This window comes from Bos mutus, chromosome 26 (genome assembly GCF_027580195.1).
Source record: "Bos mutus isolate GX-2022 chromosome 26, NWIPB_WYAK_1.1, whole genome shotgun sequence".
NCBI lineage: Eukaryota > Metazoa > Chordata > Mammalia > Artiodactyla > Bovidae > Bos > Bos mutus.
In genome coordinates this window covers 13,066,943-13,092,156 of record NC_091642.1, presented here as the reverse complement: position 1 = coordinate 13,092,156, position 25,214 = coordinate 13,066,943, and the positions used below count along the sequence as shown (strand labels likewise).

The 25,214-nt window shown below is 37.7% G+C and overlaps 1 protein-coding gene across 2 annotated transcripts in view; it reads right to left on the bottom strand.

Annotated features, from left to right (window-relative positions):
- The window catches only part of CACUL1 (CDK2 associated cullin domain 1), a 70,253-nt gene that overhangs the window by 11,522 nt on the left and 33,517 nt on the right, over window positions 1–25,214 (bottom strand). Inside the window, exons 4-7 of one of the 2 annotated variants that reach the window (XM_070363769.1) lie at window positions 10,274–10,369; window positions 8,243–8,345; window positions 5,697–5,786; window positions 2,068–2,210 (exon numbers count right to left, since the gene is read on the bottom strand). In XM_070363769.1, coding sequence (XP_070219870.1) covers window positions 2,068–2,210; window positions 5,697–5,786; window positions 8,243–8,345; window positions 10,274–10,369 — 432 coding nt within the window. The remainder of the gene's footprint in view (window positions 1–2,067; window positions 2,211–5,696; window positions 5,787–8,242; window positions 8,346–10,273; window positions 10,370–25,214) is intronic. The other variant, XM_005902787.3, reaches the window with a different exon arrangement.

Below are 25,214 nucleotides of genomic sequence, written 5' to 3'. Positions count from 1 at the left end.
ATTTTGGGCAAACAACCTCTTCACTATAGAAAGAGCTCCTAGAAACCAAGAAAAAAAGACTAACAATCAAATAGAAAAATGAGCAAAAAAGCAGAAACCGTTTATAGGAAAAGAAATAAAAACACAGGAAAATATGCTCAGCCTCACTCATAATAAGAGAAACACAAATGAAACTAACTCTGAGTAATTATTTTCACCTTCCAGACTGGCAGTGTAACAACACACTCCACAGGCAAGGACGTGAAGAACAGGCGCTCTGCCTAGTGAACGCGCAAACCGGCACGGTCCCCTATGGAGGGCTACAGGCAACATTAATCAAAATTACCACTGCATTTGCTCTTGACTCAGCAATCTAACTTAAGGGAATTTACTCTGCAAACATACTGACAACCAGTATGAAAATTATGCATGCAGCATTCTCTGTAACAGCAAAAAGACTGGAAATGATTCAATTTGCCATCTATAGGGGACTGGTTAAATAAGTTATAGTACGTCTACACAACAGAATGTGTAAGAAAGGAATAAAACTAAGAATATATATTGTGCTTGTTTGTATATGATATAAATGCTGGAGGGGCTCATAAGAAACTAATAAAAAATGGTTACCTAATGTCTGAGAGCAGACAGGGAGACAGGCGGGAGTAAAACTTCTCAGTGTATGCTTTTTAATATCTTTATTTAAAAAAAAAAACAAACCTATATTAGCTCTTCAAAACTGAGTAAGTAAAATTACTATAGCATTAAATGGCCTCATTCTGTGTATGAAAATAGTATCACTGTTAGAAATACTACAGTTGATGTCAGAAGACACCCAACCACTGGACATGAGGGAGAAAAGCCAGCTGTTGGCATGCAGACTCTCCCAAGGCCTTTTGTTCCTCTCCCACGGCCTTTTGTTCCTCTCTCACTTGCCACAGAGAAGGCGGGCTCGTGAGCCTGTCTACATAGCTTCCTTCTGACATCTGACCGAGCCCTTCCAGCGTCAGCTGCCCACGAGGTGGATAATGATCGGTGGGTTACTCAGTGGCCCCTCTACCACATGAATACAGATGCCTTCCAATGCCGGGACACAAAGGGAATAAATGCCAATCCATGGGCCAGCAAAGAACAAAGGACCTGCTTTCTTTTCTTACTGGTGCTGAAATGAGAAACTTAGAAACAGTGATCTTGATCAAGGCTGGTGTTCTGAGACTGAATGTGGCCTCAGAAACTGTGAAAGAGCGTGGCCATCCCCTGCCCAAGCCAGAGAAGTGAGTCAATACTCAACCACTGTTTGTGGTCACAACTATGCCTCAGGGAGGAACCCAGGTGTCTTTCTTGCCACAACTTTCTCCCTTTAATGTGAGGGATTCAAATAAGAAAAGACATGCAACCATGCTAAGGAGAGGGCAAGGATTATGAAAATTATAAAGTTCTACTATACCCCCCAACGATCTGATTACAGAACAGGGTGCTTTCCCATGAGAAATCACACAATTTTTGCTGAAAATACACACTTTGAAAGATTTTCTGGGATAAAGCCAGGATACTGAATTGCAACTTTCAGAAACATTAGCAAAGAGTTTATATCAAAATCAAGGGAGGTGAATTTTGTGGACACATACAAGTGATATCCTACTTTTTAAGAAGAAATGACTAGAATTTAGTGGAAAAAAATGGAAATATGAAAAACACAATCTAAAGCCTGCTTACCAGTTTAGTCATAAAACTAATCCTTTGCTAGTTTAGTCATAAATGTACCTTATAACTGATCATAAAATTTTGACAAAGTTTTTCCAAATATTCAAAACGAGTATAAGAGGATCAAAGCTGGAAGAGCTCTTCGGAGGCTGCCCAGACTAACTGCCCACCCGATGAGAAATTCCTTCTTCAAAATCTACTTAAGAGCAGCTCTCATAAAGTCAAAACCCAGCTTCAACACTTTCACAGACAAGGAGCTCACCACCTCAGCACCGGCCCTATCAGCAGGTAGATGTCTCCCATTCTAAGAGCCTGGCGTCCCTCCCCCACCAAGCCAAACTGGCCTAAGGAAATGGACACATTTTATCATGAAAGGAAAAGGAAAACTTGCCTCATGAAACCATTCTGTATAAGTTCTCTTTGAAGCTTCTGATCTTGAGCAGCATATTCAGACAGTTCAGACTCCACCGCACGAGGGAGAATGTTTGGAATAAATTTAGAAAACAGAGTCGGAGCCATCTGAACCCACTCTGTGAGGGAAGGAAGAGATTCATTAAGGAAATCATACAATTTAAGTAGAAAAGGAAGAACTTTCTTCCCAAACAACAAGATTATAAATTAAACCAAACTTAAAATGGGGAAAAAAAGTAGTGCAGCCCCTTCTGATAAAGAGGTTAAGTTTCTTTTCTAAATGGAATTTACCGAAAGAGGATATTATACATTTTACTGATTTAACCAAATTTAACAAAAAAATCCCTAGAGAATTTTTGAATGAACCATCTCAAAAATTCTAAATGTGGAAGAAAACACGAGGGAAATAAGCAAAGAATTCTGAGCAGGAGGGACTTGGAAGGAAAAGATTTGGTGGAAATACTTAGCCCTGTGGAACATTAATTTAAAAAATACACTGGCCTAAGAATAACAGTACATGAAGTAATAAGCAGACATATTTTTAAAGTACCATAAAAATGGGGAGGGAGGTGGGAGAGATGACGGGTAAGTACTTTTAAAATATAAACCAACTTTGACTCACATTAAATTACAGCAAATGAAACATATATAATGGTGAAAGAAAGAGAACTAACTGGTAATCAAACTATTAAGGAAAAGATGAAAGATCAAGAGAATAATCTATAGAAAAAAATTCATTCATCAAAATAAACAGACAAAAAGAAGTCTAAGGAAAATATCTGCATTAGACATGAGAAAGATAAATTAGTATCTTTACTGTAAAGCATTTTCTCAAATCAGATACTCTTCCCCTTACTCAGTGAACACGAAATATAAATACTGCCACTTCTGTGTCCTCTTGGATTAATCTAGTCCTTTCAAATTTTTCCTTTTGGATATATATATAGGCTTCCCAGGCGGCACTAGTGGTAAAGAACCCAACTGCCAATGAGGGGACCTAAGAGACATGTGTTCAATCCCTGGGTCAGGAAGGTCCCCTGGAGGAGAGCATGGTAACCCACTCCAAGTATCCTTGCCTGGAGAATCCCATGGACAGAAGAGCCTGGTGAGCTACAGTTCATAGGGTCGCACAGAGCAGAACATAACTGAAATGACTTAGCGTGCGCACGCGTGTGCATGTGTGTGTGTGTTCTGGCTGTATATATCAAAACCCATAAAATTTCAATGCTCTATTTAATCCAGCATGCTCACTTTAAAAACTGTAATCTAAGTAAACAACTCTAAATCAGAAAAACAAAGCAAAACACATTTAATGCTATGCAATGCTGGATCACTGGCAAGTTAAAAAAAAAAAAAAGCCTAATAAGAGAAGAGTTAAACTAGAGATGGTGAAAAACAAACAACAAAAAAACCAAGCACCACAAACACTCTCAAGGTGATCCAATCACCCTTTGTATCAAAATGTTCTCAACAGTGTCCCTTTTTCTAGCTCAGTTCAAATGGCTTTAAAGAGTCTCAGGTCAGTGCCCTGGGGAACCACTAACCCATATGTCAGAGAAGGCAAGGAGTCAAACCAGTCTTACATACTCCAGGCAATCATTAAAATGAAGATAAAGAAACAATGAAAAGTGTTTGTATTAAATGAAGAAGAGCAAGATGGGATCATGGGAACTATTCCTAGTGAGCTTCTAAAGACTAGATGGAAACACTTTTAAATAGCAGATGTCATCAGAATCTCCAAAGACTAGGGCCCAGGAATCTACAGTTTAACAAACCTTTTTGGGTGATTCAGATGCATCCATTATATAAAAATCAGCACTACTGTAATGAAAGGAACCTTTACATTTAAAATTCAATTTTTAAAATATTTTAACCTTAATCTGTCAGGTGAATAAAACTGCTTTAACAAACTAGGAAGACAATGGATACTGGCAAGACGAATAAATGTCAAAATAAGTTTAAGAGTATCTCAGAAAATAGTTAGGAGAGCAAAAGGTTCGTCTGTGATAAAATTCACCTTTCCAAAAGGACAAGTCTCAAACACAGAATTCTCCTCAGAAGTATTACGATCCTATTACAAGAGCTCAAACCTGGATAAAAATAGCATTTGGATAAACATGGATCTACAAGTTTTTCTACCATTAGTGACTAGTTTTATTCTATAATTTTGTTACTAACGATAAAAGCCAGAGCTGATAAAGCTGCTCAACTATGGAGGCAGAATTTAGAAATCTGTCATACTGTACTTGGATGTCTTCCAAAATAAAAGAAAAAAATCATTCATAATCTAGCACTAAAAGAAAAATTCATGAGTTACTTTCACCACACTTAGCAAAACGAAATTTAAAATTCTAAGAAACTAGAAATTCATCAGTTTATTGGACACAGGCAATACTTTTAATTTTATATAAATAATTATTCTGTAGGAATATGTCTAAAAATTATGAAGATTAGAGCAAGAACTTATTCCAATCTAAGTCACATTACATTTGAATATTCTAGATATCATTAATTGTTTAAAGTAGCCTGAGAAAGAAGGTGCTTCTGGTAGATCACAGTCTAACCCTAGTATCACAGTTTTTACTTGGTTTCCAATTTGGTAAGCTAAATTTTGCTATATCTTTTAAATTAAGTAAGTAAAATATTCAGATATCAGTCCATTAAAATAACCACTGGACCCAAATGAAAACAGTAACAACAGCTAATATTAGCATGCTTATTACATTATCAGGTACTGTGCTAAGTTCCTTAGATCCTGTTTTATTTCATTCAATCCTCAAGTGACAGAATTTCACAAAAAGATAATTACTGTCCAAAAGGCATCCTTTAAGTTTCTAGACTGGCAAGTATTTTTCTTTTCTCTTTCTTTCTTAAGTAGCAGAGAGAAAGTACACTCCCAAGAAAATATGAGAGGAGACTCTGAAAACCACAAGCAGTCAGAAAACAATTTTCTACCCTGAATTTCGGCAATCTCTGTCCTATGGACATTTTTTAATTGGCTAGACCACTGGGATAAATTTGAGGTGCTGGGTTATAAACAGAAATCTATGTATAAAAGCATCTGGAGAATCCTTTAAATTCAGTGTTTTTATTATAAGACATATATTAAGATAACTTACAAACCATGCCTTGAACACAGTGATCTTTGATTTTTGGTTCTGCTATTCTATCTCCCTCCTCAAAATACCCTTGTATAATTTTATCAGAACTTCTAGATTCCTTGCAAGATATATAACAGGCCTTACAAGATGGAGCTGTGAATATGTATGCCTGGGCATATTTGCAGTATGAGGTAGAAGTAAAGGAGAACCTAACAAAAAAAGAGATTCATGCCAGACACAAGATTCAACTGTATCTAAAGTGTCTCCTACAAACTATTTCTTGTATTCCCTAAACTATCTGCTTTTCACTAGTATAGAAAGATTTCCAAGTGAGATCCTGAGTTTACATTTCACAATAATGAGTATCTACTCAACTTTCTTCTGTAACAAACCCAAATACCATTAAGCCTCAGAAAACATGGAGAAACACTATCCTCTCACGAATCAGGCTGGAATTGCCATAAACAAACAAATCTAACCCCTAAACAAATGGTGAATGTTTACCTGGTCTGAGAGTATACAGGCCTTTCACAATATTTGCCATAGTTGAAGGTGTGACCTGAAATGGTGTTGACTGGGCTTCTAAAAGTAAAGCTGAAATAAAGAGAAAACGGGTTACAAAAATGATGCAACTCTTATTGATTGTCAAGGTTTCGTTTTCTATCACCATTTCGCCCAAAGACTGAAGGATAAACAAGGATAAGAAAAGAACAGCTTAAGAGGGTAAAACAAGTATTTATACACTAAATTTCTTCTTTTTAAAAATTAATCCACCACAGTCGAGTTCCATCTACCAAGTAAATATGTGCTTGTCTGTTGAAACACTGATGGAAATGATTCGATTGATGGAGGTTCTGAAAATAAGCAAAGCTTTATTAAAGCAACAGTACTCACGGTACTTAAGTGCTGCTGCTGCTGCTAAGTCGCTTCAGTCGTGTCCGACTCTGTGCGACCCCATAGACAGCAGCCCACTAGGTTCCTCTGTCCCTGGGATTCTCCAGGCAAGAATACTGGAGTGAGTTGCCATTTCCTTCTCCAATGCATGAAAGTGAAAAGTGAAAGTGAAGTCGCTCAGTCGTGTCTGACTCTTAGTGACCCCATGGACTGCAACCTACCAGGCTCCTCCGTCCATGGCGTTTTCCAGGCAAGAATACTGGAGTGGGTTGCCATTGCCTTCTCCAGGTACTTAATTGAGTGAGCTTTAAATACTTCACATTAAGTTCATGATTTAAAACACTTACATTTGGGGAATGAAAGTTCTCTAACTCCCTCATCTCTAACTCCTTCAATCATTTCCCTTTCCCCCAAATCACCATATATTAACTAACAAATACTCATGAAACTTGGGGTAATTTTAGTCTAAGCCAGGCTTGTCAAATTATTGTTTTTTCTATTCACACCTTTTTAAAAATGGAAATGCCATCTCACTTGTTCAACATTTCTGTAGTTTCAAACATGCAATGTGTGTTACATTTGAATTCATGTACTAAAGGCCACAGGGTCACTGGTTCAAGTTTTTCCTTCTGATTTTATCATCAGTAGATAGTTATAATTTTGAATGGCATATATAAATTTAAAGGCTAACAAATGCTAGGCATTGCAGAAAAATCACATCTTAAAAAGGAATGTTTAAAAACTGAAATTCTAAATTTTAGTTTCTTGGAGTCTCTTCTACTCTACTAATTTCAACATGACCCCAAACCCAGACTCTGTCTCTGTTAATTCATCTTCCTACTTTTGGACCAATCATTTGGCTTTCAGTAAGTCTTGAAAGTGAAAGTTGCTTAGTCATGTCCGATTCTTTGCGACCACATGGACTATACAGTCCAAGGAATTCTCCAGGCCAGAACACTGCAGTGGGTAGCTTTTCCCTTCTCCAAGGGACCTTCCAATCCAGGGATCAAACCCAGGTCTCCCGCATTGCAGGCAGATTCTTTACCAGCTGAGTCACAAGGAAAGCCCAAGAATAGGAGTGGGTAGCCTAGCCTTTCTCCAAGGTATCTTCCCAACCCAGGAATTGAACCAGGGTCTCCTGCATTGTAGGCTGCAGTCCACGGGGTCGCAAAGAGTCGGACACGACTGAGCAACTTCACTTTCACCTTTCACTTTCATGCATTGGAGAAGGAAGTGGCAACCCACTCCAGTGTTTTTGCCTGGAGAATCCCAGGGATGCGAGAGCCTGGTGTGCTGCCGTCTATGGGGTCACACAGAGTCGGACACGACTAAAGTGACTTAGCAGCAGCAGCTCCTGCATTGCAGGTGCATTCTTTACCAACTGAGCTATCGTCTTATTCCCAACTAACTCTACAGGTTCAATCATATAGTCATTATGTCATCAAATACATACATGTGCAAATAACCTCTACATAACTATAACCACCTATGTCAAACTTGATAGCTACATAAGGAAATGATAAATTCACAGATTAAACATAAAATGAATACAAATTTAGGATGAATTAATTGAAAATAATCACATTCAGTTACAAAAAGATATAACATTTCAATAAAATCCTCTCCACTTAAAATTGTTTATAGAAAGTCTTTAATTAAAAAGTAAAATTTTCTAGTTGAACTCCCCTTTTAAGTAAAACAAAATGGGAATTTGAGGGAGCCATACATGAGAGAAGGGACAAATGTATGTTCAATTCTCATAAGCTTTAACTTTTTTAATAAAAATAAGGAAACTGAGAGGATACTGTGCTATTTCAAAATACTAACATTATCCTTCTAGAATTATCGGTAACAAAATTACAGGCAAATGAACTCCTTAACATTAATAATATTTCCCCCAATGTCAGAGGAAAACAAAAGAGGCAAGTATCACTCCAGCTATGCAGGCACTGTTCAGAGCCTGGCTTCTCCCAGCTCACTGGGTGACCTTCAAGTCACATTTCAATTCCTCAGTGTCCCGCTATAGAATGAGGCTTTAACACTTCTTGAGATATGATTCGCAAGATGTCAACATTGGGGTTCAGATGCCAACGCTCTCTGAGTCAAAAAGGAAAACCTGCTAGTGTCATGTCATCCCTCCAAGATGGAACACTTACGCATTAGGCTGTAAATGTGCTTTTCTGCAACATGTTCGGTAAACAGCTTTATAAGGTCATCTTTTAAGTCTCTGTTAAGCTTGGTTTCGATGTAAAACTTATTCTGAAATGGAAAACAAGTTATTTTTCAGGGCATCAATTAGAGGGAAATAATTAGTCTAATGAACACAGGCACTAAAAAATAATTTTAGGAAACAATTCATAAAAGCATCAATTAAAACATAAAAAACCAACATCAGAAAACAAAAGCTCTGCCACTATTACAGTCTTCCTAACATGGGAGTTTAAAGCACATAAAGATAAAATGCTATAAATCATATAAAAGAACATGGAAGATACTCAACATTAACTAGACAGGGATGTAATGGGCCATACTGTATGACCAGCACTTAATACGCCCTTTTATATGACTACATCATCATCCAAAGGCAACACCAGGAAACACGAGTGATAGGTATGCTATTTAAAGATCCAGGCTTAAAGCAGGCAGTGGGCATGCACCGGTTGACTCCCCTACATTCCACTTTAATGATTAGTCCGAATCATTCAGTTTACAGCATTCCTTCCGGATGGGTAGTCTTTGGTTCAAAGGCAGACAAGTGACCCAAGGTAACCCAAGCAGACCAAGGGAAACTGAGGCTTGAGTGAAGAGTACCTTACAGTCATCTTACAACCATGTGGAAAACAAGATGAAACAGATATGTAAAGCAAAGAGACAAAAACAAGCTAAGCCTTTGGTAACACTGCTGCAACTACAGATTTAACCAACCCTGGAAACGACTTCATTTCTAGAATTTTATAGCAAGAGATAATACTTTTCTTTATTTATCTACATCACTTTGAATCAAGTTTTCTGTTTCTTACAGCCAAAAGCATCCTAATTAGAATGACTGGAAAGTCAAAAAGACTAAACTCATTCGTGTTTAAAAATGCTAACTCCATGTACAGGAGTGGAATATACAAAGAGGAATATTAACAAGTTGCTCACTGATTCACTCAATTTTTAACATGTTTTCTTTCCTCTCTGATATGTTTTATTTCCCCTAAAATAAAGAAGAAAACACTTGCTAATGAAGAAATACAACACACTGCTTTACATCTTGCTTTTTCGCCTAATGTGGTAGCTTGAAAAGATTTCTCTCAAAAATAACATAGGGACATATCATTATTTTTGACTGTATAGTTTTCACTGTAAACATCCTTCATCCATTATTTAAACAGTAGTCTCCCACTGACAACACAGATTTCTCCCAATGACCTGGTTTTTTTCTCCCCAGTAAAGCATATCTTATGGACAACAAATCATTTTGAAGTTTGGTATCACACACATAGCGACCTCTAAGCAATAGAATGTAGAATCAATCTAACAACTCAACCTAATATTAACGAGAAAGTGGGACAATGGTTTCTAAAGGCTCTTCCATTCAGTACGAACACAAACATTAAGATCCTATAACTTTATATATTTAAAACGTGGGGTGGGGTGGGGTGGGAGTGGAGAACACGTCAGCAAAATCAAGAGACTACAAATTATACCCATGGTATAATCCTCCAAATGAAAGAGATCATTAGAATGAAAGAAAATTTTATTGTTCCACTTTTTATGGAGTTACCTCCTTGGCATTTATTATACATCATGTTTTTAGATACATGTCTTAACTATACTTTCTGAAGATAACAAATCTTCGTATATAGGAAAGATTTTATTTTCTTACCTTTATTTCTTTATCTTTATTTTCTAAGCACAGTATTTTTTATATGGTAGAAATAAAATAAATGCTAATTGAGTGACTGAGATTAAGTAATGCCTAATTGTCTATTTCAGCAATGGTACTTATGAAATTTTAAAACAGTGTACACAAGGCTAAATAAGTTTTCTATGTCAACACTATCAAATATTGCTGAAAGAGATTAATTTGCATTTCTAACATAATAGTAAAAGAAAAATAGACTATACTTAATTTTCTGCATCTGTTTGCACTTAGGCCAATAAACCAAGGTATGTGGAGAGGGAAAATAGCTCCAACTTACCATATATATGAAAAGAGGCACAATGCTCTGCAATGCTCCCATATATTGTCCAAGAGCTATATTAAATCTTTCAATATAGAGGTCTGGAGGGCTGGCCTGTGAAAAACAACATACATGGGATCATTTTGGGAAACCAGGTATAAAGATCTTCCAGCACAATCTAAAATGCAAACAGAACTCAATCAAAATTCATATTGAGATTCACAATTAGGAAAAGAGGAGGCTTATATCCTGAAGTTTAGTTAAAAGTTTTATCTCTATTCCAGTATCTGTTATATAAAACTAAGGTTTGATTTAGTTGTCTTTAAAATTTGTGTAACTGTACCACCTTAAAAGGCTTGCTCTGTTAATAAATAAAAATGTAAATTCATAATTAAGATAAATGATACAATTTTTTAAATTACCACTAAACTATAGACATTTACTATGGGAACCAAACTATATCTGGGCTTGGAAAAGAGGAGGGGGGATTCAAGGAAATGGTATACTATATACTTATAGTATACTTATATACTTATAGTATACTTATAGTATACTTACAGTATACTTATAGTATATTATATACTTATGTACTATATACTGTATATTTAATATACTATAAGAAAGGCTGTTGGTATTTTGTAATTATCTTTGACACAGTAATATTCTGAGTTCTATACTAACTCGGTTGTAAACCACTCGCGTAGCTAACCAACTATAAACCTCATCAAGCAGAAAGCAGGACTCAGAGGGTCCATATACATCTGCAGCTCTGGAGAGCAGTTAAAATAAAAATAATACACGACTGGCACTTAACTGTTATCAAATATCATGTTGTAAACCCATCAAAAGAGAACACTTCCAATTTCAGTGCGTGTTGTCGAGTGTGCCTGCCTGCATGCCTGCAAGCTATGTGTGAACCCACACGCAAGTCCTAGCCAGTGAAGCTGCAAGCAGAGGCTAAACGAGGCCACAAGAGCCCTGCTCCTAAAGAATTAGTGTCCTTATAAGAAAAGGCACCAAGGGGTTCATTCTCTTACCCTTCCTCTCCCTTCCCTCCCGCTAAGCATACTCAGAGGAAAGTCCACAGGAGCGCACTGCAAGAGGATGGCTGCCTACAAGCCAGGAAAAGAGCTCTCACCAGAAATCAAATCAGCTGGCACCTTAACCTTGGACTTCCCAGTCTCCAAAATGGTGAGAAGTAAGTCTCCACTGCTTAAACCACTCAGTCTCCAGTACTGTGTCATGGCAGACCAAATAGACTGTGTTTTACACAAGTGTACCCAGGTTCTATTTCACTTTGTTCTCCGAAGCGAAATTAATTAGGTACCATTTTAACACTGAAGAAACACACAAATGGGCAAGGATTTGCCAAAAATGAGTGTGTTAGGAGATGACATATCTGGGTCTTCCAGTTCTGAATTGAGTCTTGGGCAAGGAGCTGGGATAACAGGCATGGCACACAACATCACACAAAGCTGATTCCACAAAAGGGCTGACTCGTACCCATCTGATAAGCTGATAACCATTATCATACACAGAAAGTCTGGCTTTCAAACAAGGCTACAGAGAAACACCACACTGAAAGACTCCTAAATATTAAATACTGAGATTATAAAACCATTTCAGCTAAGCTGCTTTAGAAAATTTCCAAACAGTCCAATAATATTTTAAAATAAAATTTAACTCTTTTTTTTAGTTCTGCTTAGAAAGAAAGAAAGTGAAGTCGCTCGGTCGTATCTGACTCTGTGGCCCCATGGACTGTAGCCCACGAGGCTCCTCCATCCATGGAATTTTTCAGCCAAGAGTAGTGGAGTGGGTTGCCATTTCCTTCTCCAGGGGATCTTCCTGACCCAGGGATCGAACCCGGGTCTCCTGCAATGCAGGCAGACGCTTTACCATCTGAGCCGTACTTACTTCTAAGTCATCTCCCATTACTGAGTTCTTACATAGAGGTTTGGTGCACACTGTTTTAACATTTATTTTTCTTAGTCTACTGCAATACATCCAACATTTTTCTATTTAACTTCTGACGTAACTGAGGCTCAGAAACAATCATTTGACTGTAGTTCTACTGCTAATAAGCCCAAGAATTAAGACTCAAACACTGTTCAAACTTAGTCCTGCATCTATTTATTAGGTAGGTACAAAAGTAACTGTGGTTTAGCATTGTTGAACTTTGCCGTTTCATACTGGAATACATTCTTAAATAAATGTGGTTATGTTATACATCATTTTAATGTGCATATCTCGATTTTTTTTGGCTAATGACTTACTACTTGGTGTGTATTTCATATTTATTTCAGACTAGGAAATGATGTTAGATGAAAAGCAAACTCAAGTGATTTTCTTATTAGAGTTCAAACTGGGTTGTAAAGTAGCAGAGACAACTCTCAACATCAACAACAAACGCATTTGGTCTAGGAACTGCTAAAGAACGTACAGTGCAGCGGTGGTTCAGGAAGTTTTGCAAAGGAGATGAGAGCCTTGAAGATGAAGTGTTAGTGGCCAGCCATGGGAAGTTGGCAATGACCAACTGAGAACATCATCAAAGCTGATCCTCTTATAACTACACAAGAAGTTCCCAAAGAACTCATCGTTGACTATTCTCCGGTCATTCAGCATTTGAAGTAAATTGGAAAGGTAAAAAAGCTAAATAAGTGGGTGCCTCATAAGCTGACTGAAACCAAAAAAATTGTCATTTTGAAGTGTCATCTTCTCTTCTATGCAACAACAAACCATTTCTCAGTCTGATTGTGATATGCGATGAAAAGTGGGTTCTATACAATAGGCAACAACCAGCTCAGTGGCTGGACTGAAGAGAAGCTTCAAAGCACTTCCCAAAGCCAAACCTGCACCAAAAAAAGGTCACGGTCACTGTTTGGTGCTCTGCTGTTGGTCTGATCCACTACAGCTTTCTGAATCCCAGCAAAACCATTACATCTGAGAAGCATGCTCAGCAAATCGATGAGATGCATCGAAAACTACAACACCTATAGCCAGCACTGGTCAAAAGAGCCCAACTCTTCACCACCACAACGCCCTTCACACAACCCACGCTTCAGAAGTTGAACGAACTGGGCTAGGAAACTTTGTCTCCTCCTCCGTATTCACTTGACCTCTCATCAACCAACTACCACTTCCTCAAACATCTTGACAACTCTTGACAAACATCTTGACAACAGGGAAAACGCTTCCACAACCAGTAGGACACAGAAAATGCTTTTCCAGAGTTCACTGAATACCAAGGCATGGGTTTTTATATTACAGGAATAAACAAATTTACTTCTCATTAGCAAAAGTGTGTTGATTGTAATGGTTCCTATTTTGATGAATAAAGATGTGTCTGAGCCTAGCTATATTTCTTGGGCTCCAAAATCACTGCAGATGGTGACTGCACCCATGAAATTAAAGACACTTGCTCCTTGGAAAAAAAGCTATGACCAACCTAGACAGCATATTAGAAAACAGAGACATGACTTTGCGACAGAGGTGCATGCAGTCAAGGCTATGGTTTTTCCAGTAGTCACGTATGGATGTGAGAGTTGGACCACAAAGAAAGCTGAGTGCCGAAGAATTGATGCTTTTGAACTGTGGTGTTGGAGAAGACCCTTGAGAGTCCCTTGGACAGCAAGGAGATCCAACCAATCCATCCTAAAGGAAATCAACCTGAATATTCATTGGAAGGACTGATGCTGAAGCTAAAGTTCCAATACTCTGGCCATCTGATGCGAAGAGCTGACTCACTGGAAAAGACCCTGATGATGGGAAAGACTGAGGGCAGGAGGAGAAGGGGACGACAGAGGGTCAGATGGTGGGATGGCATCACCGACTCAATGGACATGAGTTTGAGCAAGCTCCAAGAGTTGGTGGTGGGCAGGAAGCCTGACGAGCTGCAGCCCATGGGGTCACAAAGACTGAGTGACTGAACTGAACTGACAATGATTTAAGATTCACAGTCCAAAACTGCAATTATGCTTGCACCAACCTAATACAATCAATTTTTAGCACTTCGAAACTTAGAGAAAAAAATTCAAAATTCCAATTTAAAGCACTATCTTACCTCTATCCTTTCACAACCTGCTTTCACATCCTACCATGCAGCTACTAACAGCTCCCCAACAACATCCATGTGCTGCTTAGGCCTAACTGCCTACACGTTCTACCTCTTCCACCACGCCCTAAGACTCACCATGGCTAACTCCTCCTACTCATTCTTCAGGATCTGTGTCACTTCCTCAAAACTAACTGAGATATATGGCCCTTCAACTGGGCACCACCACACTTACTTCCTTCTCCACTGGGTGGTCTCTGTCACTAAACTTTCAGACCCTAGAGGGCAAGATCTGTGTCTTGTCTTTACATCTCCAGTTGCAGACCACAGAACCTGAACATCATAGGTAAAGATAAATGTTTCTGGTGTGGTTATTTTTGCATTTAGAACAGTCTTGCTTATATCTAAACTTGTTTAAAACTAATCTGTGCTATGCGCTCACTTGGTCATGTTAGACTTTGTGACCCAACGGACTGTAGCCCACCAGGCTCCTCTGTCAATGGAATATTCCAGGCAAGAATACGGGAGCAGGTTGCCATTTCTTCCTCTAGAAAACTCTAATCTTTATTTCTCATGTGTTCCCCATCCTGAACCCTCCTCCCTCCTCCCTCCCCATACCATCCCTCTGGGTCGTAAAGGAATAAAAAAATTAAAAAAAAAAAAAAAAAAAAAGAAAACTCTAATCTAGCCTTGTTTAAATCTAAATTGCTATTTTATCATTTAACAAGGTTATATGACAATTTACTTATTTAGCCTTTTGAATTTTGATTTCCATACATACAAAAAAAAAAAAAAAAACAAGAAAAATACTAATGTGCCACTTCCAAGATGTGTTGAGAATCAAAGAAAATAATGTGTAAGTGCTCTGAAAAATGTCAATTATTACACATGTACATGCAAATAGTAAACCCCTTTCTGAATTAACTGTCTAATACCTCAGAAAAACTTATTAACATTATTAAAGGCATTCTCTGTCAACTAAAGAAATTGGGGAAAACGGTTCCACATTATGGGCAAACTTTTCACTATAACTAATCAACAGAATCACATGTAATATCTTTCTCCAAACTGCATCAAAGAACTCTGGAAATATTTCAGCATTCAAAGAAATAAAATGTATAAGTATTATATGAAAAAAGAAAATCTGAAGAGTTTTTGCATTAAAATAATTTTCTCTTTTCATAAAAGGATATTTAATCTATCCAAAAGTTAAAAGTATGAACACTGATCAAAAGTCATGCTTAACAGCAGACAGAATAAATAAAATTGAATTCCTTAGCTATTCTTTTAAAGAATTCCCAAAGCCTCAAAGGTTATAAGTGTTAGAAAGTACTTTTTGTACTGAATCAAATGTCAAAACAGTCACTTAGCTTTTATACTTCCAAATTTCATGTAGTACTTTTTTCAAAACCTCTTAAATAACAGACTACAAATTGTAATAGTCTTCTAAAATAAATCCAGTCTCTATGAGAAACCTAGAAAATACCTGCCAGTAAAAAAACTAATCAGATTTTTTTCTCCTTAAAACTTAAGTTCAGTATACTTTGGGCCCCACTGGGGAAACTGCTACCTATTTGATTTATATAATTTCACCATTAAGTGTATTTGAATTGGACTGTATGTGAAATTTTTTACCTCTAAAATATAAGCAAGCTTCATTTTCTTCACTAATAAAATAAGAAAAAGCAAGTCGCCAGAAAAATAACCATTATTCCAAACTTGTTCCAACTATCGTAACAGACTTATATATTCCCTGAAATTTGTAATATAGCTGGTAGGAATATTTTAATTTCTTCTTTTTTAAATGAGTAATGCATTCAACTGGTTTTAAACTCAAGGAAGTTCAAAAGTTTTAAAGGGAATTCACCTTTTATTCCTTCCTTACTGAACAAACCAACACTTAATTCCTTTATAACCTTCCAGAAGAATTTTACTTACATACAAGTAAATAAGAGCCCTATTTCTAGCCAGTGGGAACTTAGTGTATAACACAGGGAGCTCAACCCGGTGCTCTGTGACAACCTAGAGGGGTGAGAGGGGTGGGAGGGAAGTTCAAGAGGGAGGGGACATGTGTGTACCTATGACTGATTCATACTGATGTAAGACAGAAACCAACACAACACTGTAAAGCACTTATCTTCCAATTAAAAATAAATTTTTAAAAATCCCACTTATATTCTTTTTCACATAAATGCTAACTTACAATCATACTGGATCTGTACTTTTCTTAACAATGTATCTTGGAGACTGTTTCCTTCTAGTGGTTCTCAAACATTTGGATTATGTCAGGAATCTTTTATACTCTTAAAAAGTAATTGAATATTCTAAAAGTATTTATAATGTAGGTTATTCAGTGCAGTTCAGTCACTCAGTCGTGTCCAACTCTCTGCGACCCCATGAACTGCAGCACACCAGACATCCCTGTCCATCACCAAGTCCTGGAGTTTACCCAAACTCATGTCCATCAAGTCGGTGATGCCATCCAGCCATCTCATCCTCTTTCGTCCCCTTCTCCTGCCCCCAATCCCTCCCAGCATCAGGGTCTTTTCCAATGAGTCAACTCTTCGCATGAGGTGGCCAAAGTATTGGAGTTTCAGCTTTAGCATCAGTCCTTCCAATGAACACCCAGGACTGATTTCCTTTAGGATGGACTGGTTGGATGTATTGCAGTCCAAGGGACTCTCAAGAGTCTTCTCCAATGCCACAGTTCAAAAGCATCAATTCTTCAGCACTCAGCTTTCTTCACAGTCCAACTCTCACATCCATACATGACCACTGGAAAAACCACAGCCTTGACTAGACGGACCTTTGTTGGCAAAGTAATGTCTCTGCTTCTCAATATGCTATCTAGGTTGGTCATAACTTTTCATAATAATAATAAAAATTGCATTTTAACAATTTTAATGTTAAAATACAGCTGAATACTTTATAAACTAATACGTAAATAACTATATTTTCCCCCAAAAAATTAGTAAGAAGAGTGGTATTACTACATAACATCAAATAAATTAATATCACCACCTATCTCATCAGAAAAGTCTTTTTAAGGATTGGGATATTATCAAAGTCATCGTGACAGATACAGGTTTTCCAAAATTCTGATTTTCACTTCAACGCTCGAATTTTACCATTGGCAAATAAATAGCATCAGTTGTTTTTCTTTAAATGACATGCATCTTTCCTTTTTCAGAAAATGTCTATTAAACAGCAGTCTAAATAACCATGAGGTGTTCCTGGTGTCTCAGACAGTAAAGAATCTGCCTGCAAAGTGGGAGACCAGGGTTCAGTTCCTGGGGCAAGAAGATCCCCTGGAGAAGGGAATGGCTACCCACTGCAGTATTATTGCCTGGAGAATTCCATGGACAGAGAAGCCTGGTGGGCTAGGGTCCATGGAGTCACAAAGAGTTGGACATAACTGAGGGCCAAACACTTTACTTCACTTTCACTAAATAACCACAGTTTGTCATTTTTTCAAATAATCTTTTAAAGGGGAAAACACTACCTAAACAGCTGGTTTAGCTCAAAACTCATGTAAGTACCACAAGTACTATTTCTCAAAACAATCTTTGCTACTTTAGTGTACACAGCTTCCCATTTCTGCACAAAGAACATTCCTTTAAGTATATTCAAAGTCACAGTTTAGTAAAATTAAGACTTATCACTGTTTCATCCTGGACATTAAGTGAAATGCTTTTGTCTTCTGCTGTGAGTGTCAAGAAATGAAGATTCAAGCTAAGACTCCAGCAGTTTTACCCACCATTGCTTCTGCACTACCAGACCAAATAACATAGTGAAAAGGGAAGATGAGATCTTAGCATAATTAGAAAAACTGGTGATTTTACAGACCCCCTGAAAAGATTTCAGCGCCCCTCAGAGGTCCTCAAACCACTGTTTAAAGAAATCTATTCTTGTAAATATGGTGTTTGAATGTACTATTCATTTAAACAGTCCCCACTGATAGCTTATTGTTTATCTTTTATCACCACACAATGTTGAAATGAATTACTTCATACAGATGCTATTCTGCAGAGTAGTCTTAAGAAAAATTAAGTTTAAAAAAAAGGTAGAATTAGATAATCAAATATCATCATAAAAAACAAAATAATTTTGACACTTTGTTTTACAGAACAAAGCTGCTAAATATCAATATACATAAACACATATATTTACTAAGTATATTCCTCAGTTAACTTAATTTTGAAAGCTAGATAGGAAAGTCTGGTCAGTTACTCTAATTAGATGTATATTAATTTTTAGAACAGCATGACTTGTTTCATAATTTTACTAGCCAATAGAGGGCTTCCCCTATGGATCAACAGGTAAAGAGTCTGCCCTACAATGCAGGCGACCAGACTTGGGTTCAATCCCTGGGTTGGGAAGATACCATGGAGGAGAAAATGGCAATCCACTCCAGTGTGCCTGCCTGGAGAATGCCATGGACGGAGAAGCCTGGCAGGCCTCAGTCCAAAGGGTCACACAGAGTCGGGTACACTAGCACTAGACGCCAACAGACAAATATACTACAATCTAGGTCAGTACTGCCCCAAAGAATCTCCTGATGATGGAAATGTCCCGTATCGGTCATGTCCAATATGGCAGCCACTGGCCACGTGTGACTACTAAGCACTTGAAATGAATTTAGTAAGTTACATGTGACTAGTGGCAACCAAACTGGATACTACAAATGTAAAATACAAGTTCCAGAACTTAATAATTATATCCCTCCTCTTCTATCCACACCCTGTTCCCATCCCACCAAAATGAAAGATACACACAAATAAAATTTAAGAGTACCTGCTTTTATGTTCATAAACAACATAGTTGTCTTCAAATAAATAGCTTTCATATGTTATAATGAAATAGGGAGGTAGAAAGGAAGGAAAGGAAGAATGTAATAAACCTAACAAGGCCACTAACACATAATGTTTGTTGGAAGTAATACATATTCATTGAAATTTTTAAAAATCAAAAATGCAATTATAGAAAAATAACCACTACCAAGAATGGTAGATAACTACCATCAACATTTTCTTCTGTTCTTCTGTGTGTATGTGTTTTTATGGAATGAATTTTGTAATCTAGTATTATCACTGTGCTATATATACTCATTAACACCTCCCAGATCAAATACATTTCTACAATGTAATTATAATGACTATCTGGCCCTAGCAGTGTCTACTTCATCAGTCCCTCTTCACTAGACACTTAAACCAAGCTCTGCTATTTGTATTACCCAGGTATGCACAGTACTCCTACTCCAGACTGGCACTGCAGTGGTGCAAATGTGTTGTGTGTCTTCAGCAACAATACAATCTTACATTTAAACCAAAAGACACACCACTCCTAGCTTGAAGAAAGTCCAGGTTTGGGAATCACGACACATTTCCCCAGGCCACCGCTCTCCTAAGCACCTGAAAGGTTTATTAATGATGCAGATTCCTTTGCCACACTCCAATCCAAAGTCCAGACTCAGAAACTCTCCAGGAGTGTGTATTTTTAATGAGAACTTCAGGGGATTCTTTAGACAGCTGGCCCAGCAGCGGTTAAGCACTTAGAAAACTCTATCTTGGACCACTTCAAAGGAAAGAGAGGTGCTCTACGGGAAGGAAGTCTAAGGGATCCAAGGGAGGGTGGAACAGTAAGCACTCACTGACACAAGGCATTTACTGCATGACACAGGGACACTGCAGCTGCAAACTATACCAAAATCAGTAAAAATATGGTACACTAACATTTTAACATTAGCATTAAGACTATAGGTGAATTGTTTTTTTTAATTTAAGAGCTTCTTGATTATCGAATTCAGTGATTATGAAGTTATTAAAGTCTAGCAGTAAAGCTCTAACTCCACTTAGAATGCAAAAAGCCACCAGAGAACATCAGTCCTGCCCTGATAAGAAAAAGCTGGTCAACCTACAAAATCAATTTTCTGAGCTCAGAGACCTGATGTCACCATGTTTTACAACTGCAATGTCCAACCCCTCCTGATTCACACTAAGAACAGTCACAGTGCACTGTTTGAGAGTCTGAGGCCTTATCTACTGAAACAATAAAACTCAAATCCAACTCAACTACTAACATGACTGACTCAATTCCTCACACTAAGAGCCCAACAGAAGAGGGGCAGGCCCACTAGTAATAAGCATAAAATCATTTATGCCAGTCTCTACTATTGTTTCCATACACACTGTCCAGCATTCAATTAGAAACACCCCAAAAAAGCAAGAAAACACACCCACTGTCAAGAGTTAAATGGCCAATAGGCCCAGACACAGACATGCACACAAGCTGAAACTATCTTACGCACTTTAAAATAACTATGATTAATACACGTGATGATCTAGAAGAAAAGGTTGGCAACACGCATAAAAAGATGGGGTTTTTAAAGTCAAACAAATGCTAAAAATTTTCAAGTAGTTCCTTCATCTTTTAACATTTATCCCTTATATTACCAAGCAGGACTTCAGCATTTTGGATGCCATACAAAGGGCCCTGAATGCTGTCTTAATATTTTCTGAATCAAAAATTCATTTTTCTCTTTTAAATCTGCCTCTCTATGAATAACTTTAGCAAAAAAGAAGAGCATGTAACATACTTGGTCTAACTAGCTTAATCCGTGACTTTGCAGAGCACTTCCATGCTGCCGACAGCCGGGTTTCTCAAGGCTCCAGAAGCAAGGCTACACTGAGACCGACAGACGCTACATACAAACGGAAGTTCTTTCCAGACAGACACAATACATCCGTCTAGTATTACATTCTCATCCATTCCCATTTCCAACGTGCAGATATTGCTTCCACAGTAAAATATGCAAAAAATTGTAAGATATGTACAAGGTAAATGAGTCTCAGGAGCTATTAAGAATTATAATGTATATATTAGATGCTCCTAATACAAATTGTAAGGATGATTTTCTAATTAAAAACAACAGTAAAAAATAAACTGAGTCAAACAGACAGTGGAAGACATTTCTTGTTTAGGCCTCTTAACTTTCAAAGTCAACTGCTACTATTACTACTGTTACCATTATATGGAAATTTCTTTCTCACTTATTTCTAAAAAAAAAAAAAAAAGACTGTCTTTATTTTTCAAATACTATTTGGATCTGAACACTAAACAGAATTAAAATCAAGCCTCTGTATTCCTGGATTCCTTTAGCTTACCCACACAACAGTGAGATAAACCTAGGTTCTAATCTCAGTTTTTTAACTGACAGGTGGTGGTTTAGTCAATAAGTCGTGTCTGACTCTTGAGACCCCATGGACTGTAGCCCACCAGGCTACTCTGTCCATGGGACTTCCCAGGCCAGAATACTGGAGTGGGTTGCTCTTTCCTTCTCCAGGGTATCTTCCAAAGCCAGGGATCAAACCCCGGTCTCCTGTGTTGCAGCTGGATTTTTTACCAACTGAGCTACCAGGGAACAACAAAAAACAGTTACAAAAGGTTCAAGGATTACATAATAGTGAAAATATTCAAAGAAGTCAGATGGACTCGGATGACTTTTCAATGTCCTATACCCCTCATCTCTTTGAACGATGAACAAAAATGATCTGATCACTTCTCCATATTTGCTTATTTTTTGAACCTTTTTCCTTATCTTTTCCAATTTAAGTACATAACTCTGTCTTAAAACAAAAAGTTTACTTTAAAAAGAGTGTAACTCATCAAGGTACTCTGTACACTCTGATAATAAACAACTGCAAATAATTATTATTTAAGTGATTTGACTCTCCTGCTCATTACAAATCCATTTTCCAAGTTAACTCTTTTAACTGTAACAGACGGTTCTAGAAATCTCAGCTATAAGGCAAGCACATTTTTTTTAATCTTTATCAACTTAGTAAGCGCTTTTACTGGATCTCTTTGGGGCCTGGTGGTCCTATTAGGACAAATGAAAAGAAAACACAGACTTGCCTTCAAAGGATGGTGGTAAGCATATTAGAACTATGGTCTGAACGCAAGCCTATAGACTGAACAAGGGTTAAGGCGTCTCACTGGCAAATTCCCTGAGATAAGAAAAACTTTGCTATAACAAAGTTATATATATATATATAAAGTATAAAACTACTTTAAGTTCTTATTTGTACTTAAAAATAGATCTCCAAATAACTTATTCGGAAAGACTTCTTGGGAAGAGTTACTTACCAGTTGGCAGTAACAGCTACCTTACTTGAAATCTATGCAGAAAGGGTAACAGACATTGTTCTTATTATCTAAAAATCTGTTAACCTTTCTGCATAGTTGTAGAATATATGTATACACTTTGTAGTTCAACAGCTATAGAAATTATAGCCTCCAAAAAATACACAAAATTTCACAGGACGACACTCATGACAACTAGTTGAATTATGCTGCCATCCACTGGACAAAACACAAATGGCAAAGCAATTCTTGCTCTGATTTTTAAACACAAAGACAATCAGGTTCCATTTGTTAGCAGTTTTAAGAGTAAAGGATGTCAAACCCATGCAGTTCAGTTATCCAAATGGTAGCAGGGCAAAACAGAAAACAGAATCTTCTAGATACCATCAATTCAAGTGCTGATTTTATCAGTCAAAACACAACTCCCCAAACCTCAGTAACTCAACAGAACAGAGCTTAGATAAACAAACTGTGGTATAACCATACAATGGAATGCTATCCAGCCAAAAAGAAGAATGAAGCATCATGCTATAATCATAAATAAACCTTGAAAACATGCTACATAGGTATTTAAGACAGATACCGAAGGCCTCATATTGACTAATTCCATTTCTATAAAGAATAGGCAAATCCACAGAGACAGAAAGTAGATTAGTTACTGCCAGTGGCTGAGAGGAGTGGAGATGCCGGACTGGCTACTAATAAGCGCCAGCTTCTTTCTGGGGTGAATAAAATGTCCTGACATTAGTGGTGATGTTGCACAACTTTGCGTCCACATGAAAACCCACTGAGTTATAACTTTCAAAAAGGTGAATGTCAGGGTATGTGAATTGTATCTCAATAAAAATATAATAATTTTTTATTGTGTTTAAAAGAGGAAAAAAGTACATACAGCATACTTTTATTTCTCCCTTGTTTCATGCCCATCTTGAGTATAGCTCCACGCTATACTCACTTAGGGATCCAGGTTACAGGAGGCTTTACCATCTAGAGCACTGGGCAGAGAAGGGAAACATGGAAAATTGCACTGCCGATCTTAAAGGCTTCAGATCTTTGGGGGGTGCACACCTCACTGAACACACTTTCTCTTACAATTCACAAGCCAATGCACTTAGCCAAGTCTAACTTCAACAGGATTGAGAAGTATACTCTTGATTGGGAACATTTGGTTAACAGAATCAAGACCAGCATATTTACCTAATGAATTGTTGTTGCTGTTTATTTAGTCAGTAAATTGTATCTGACTCTTGTGCGACCCCACAGACTGTAGCCCGCCAGGCTCTTCTCTCCATGGAATTTTCCAGGCAAGAACACTGGAGTGGGTTGCCATTTCCTTCTCCAGGGGATCTTCCAGACCAGGGACTGAACCCACATCTCCTGCATTGACAGACAGATTCTTTACCACTGAGCCACCAAGAAAACCCTACCTAATGAGTGCTTAGTTCAAGACCACAACAGGCCAAGGAAAACAAAGTAAGTTAGGATCCTTGCCCTTAAGAAGCTCTCAGTATTGCAAAGATGACTTCCTGCTGGTAACTAAATATATGCCAAGTGCTAAACTAAGGACTCTAGCAGCAACACAAAGTGCTAGGGCGGCAAACCCTAACAAGGGGACAAGGAGAATGCCCCCTCTGCAGAAAGGGAAGGAGGAAAGAAACAGCGGCTAAAGGAATTAAGAAAACACACAAAGATAAAAAGACAACCCCTGACCCCACCACCACCACCATCTAAATTTTAAAAGCAAAATACTCTTACACTATCTTGCTGAGTTCAGGTGCAAGGAGCCTTGAAATTCTTTTTAAGCAGGATGGTGTTTGTTCTTTGGGCAAACGAAGAAGCAAAAGGTTAAGAAAATGAATGACATGCTAAGTCTAAAAAATAAACAAAATGGATAGAGGGAGGGTGCAAGGTCAAGATATGAACCAGCAATCTTTTTCTATTGTTTGAGCAAGTATGAATGAAGACCTAAATAAACTAGAGACGTGGCAGGGAATAAATCTGAGACAATTTACAAGGGAGGAAAATCAGTAAGACTTGTGACTCATTTCAAATCTCTATCATGCTATTCACCACACTCCAGTATATTAAAATGACCATCACACTTTTTCCCTGAACAGTACAAAGAATAAACCCATCTTACTCATCACTGTATCCTTTACATCCAGCACAATGCCTGGCATATGGACACTAAATGTTAGCTGAGCTAAATATTCAAAAACCATTCTCATCTTCCCTCCCACTCCCACTTCTAACAATTCCCCTGAAGCCAAAATGACCTTCAAATGCTCTCATCCTACATCTCTTCCAACTTACTGTCTTATTTGTCCTGCCTCTTTCATCTGTGCAATGTGCCCCAGACATCTCTTTCTCCCTTTTGATTGACAACAGGTTCACAATTTTTCACCCAAGATTCCTGGGACTAGAAGTGTGCTACAATTTAGAGCTTTTCAGATTTAGAAAAAGCCTCTTGATGAAAGTGAAAGTGGAGAGCGAAAAAGTTGGCTTAAAGCTCAACATTCAGAAAATGAAGATCATGGCATCTAGTCCCATTACTTCATGGGAAATAGATGGGGAAACAGTGGAAACAGTGTCAGACTTCATTTTTTTGGGCTCCAAAATCACTGCAGATGGTGACTGCAGCCATGAAATTAAAAGACACTTACTCCTTGGAAGGAAAGTTATGACCAACCTAGATAGCATATTCAAAAGCAGAGACATTACTTTGCCAACAAAGGTCTGTCTAGTTAAGGCTATGGTTTTTCCTGT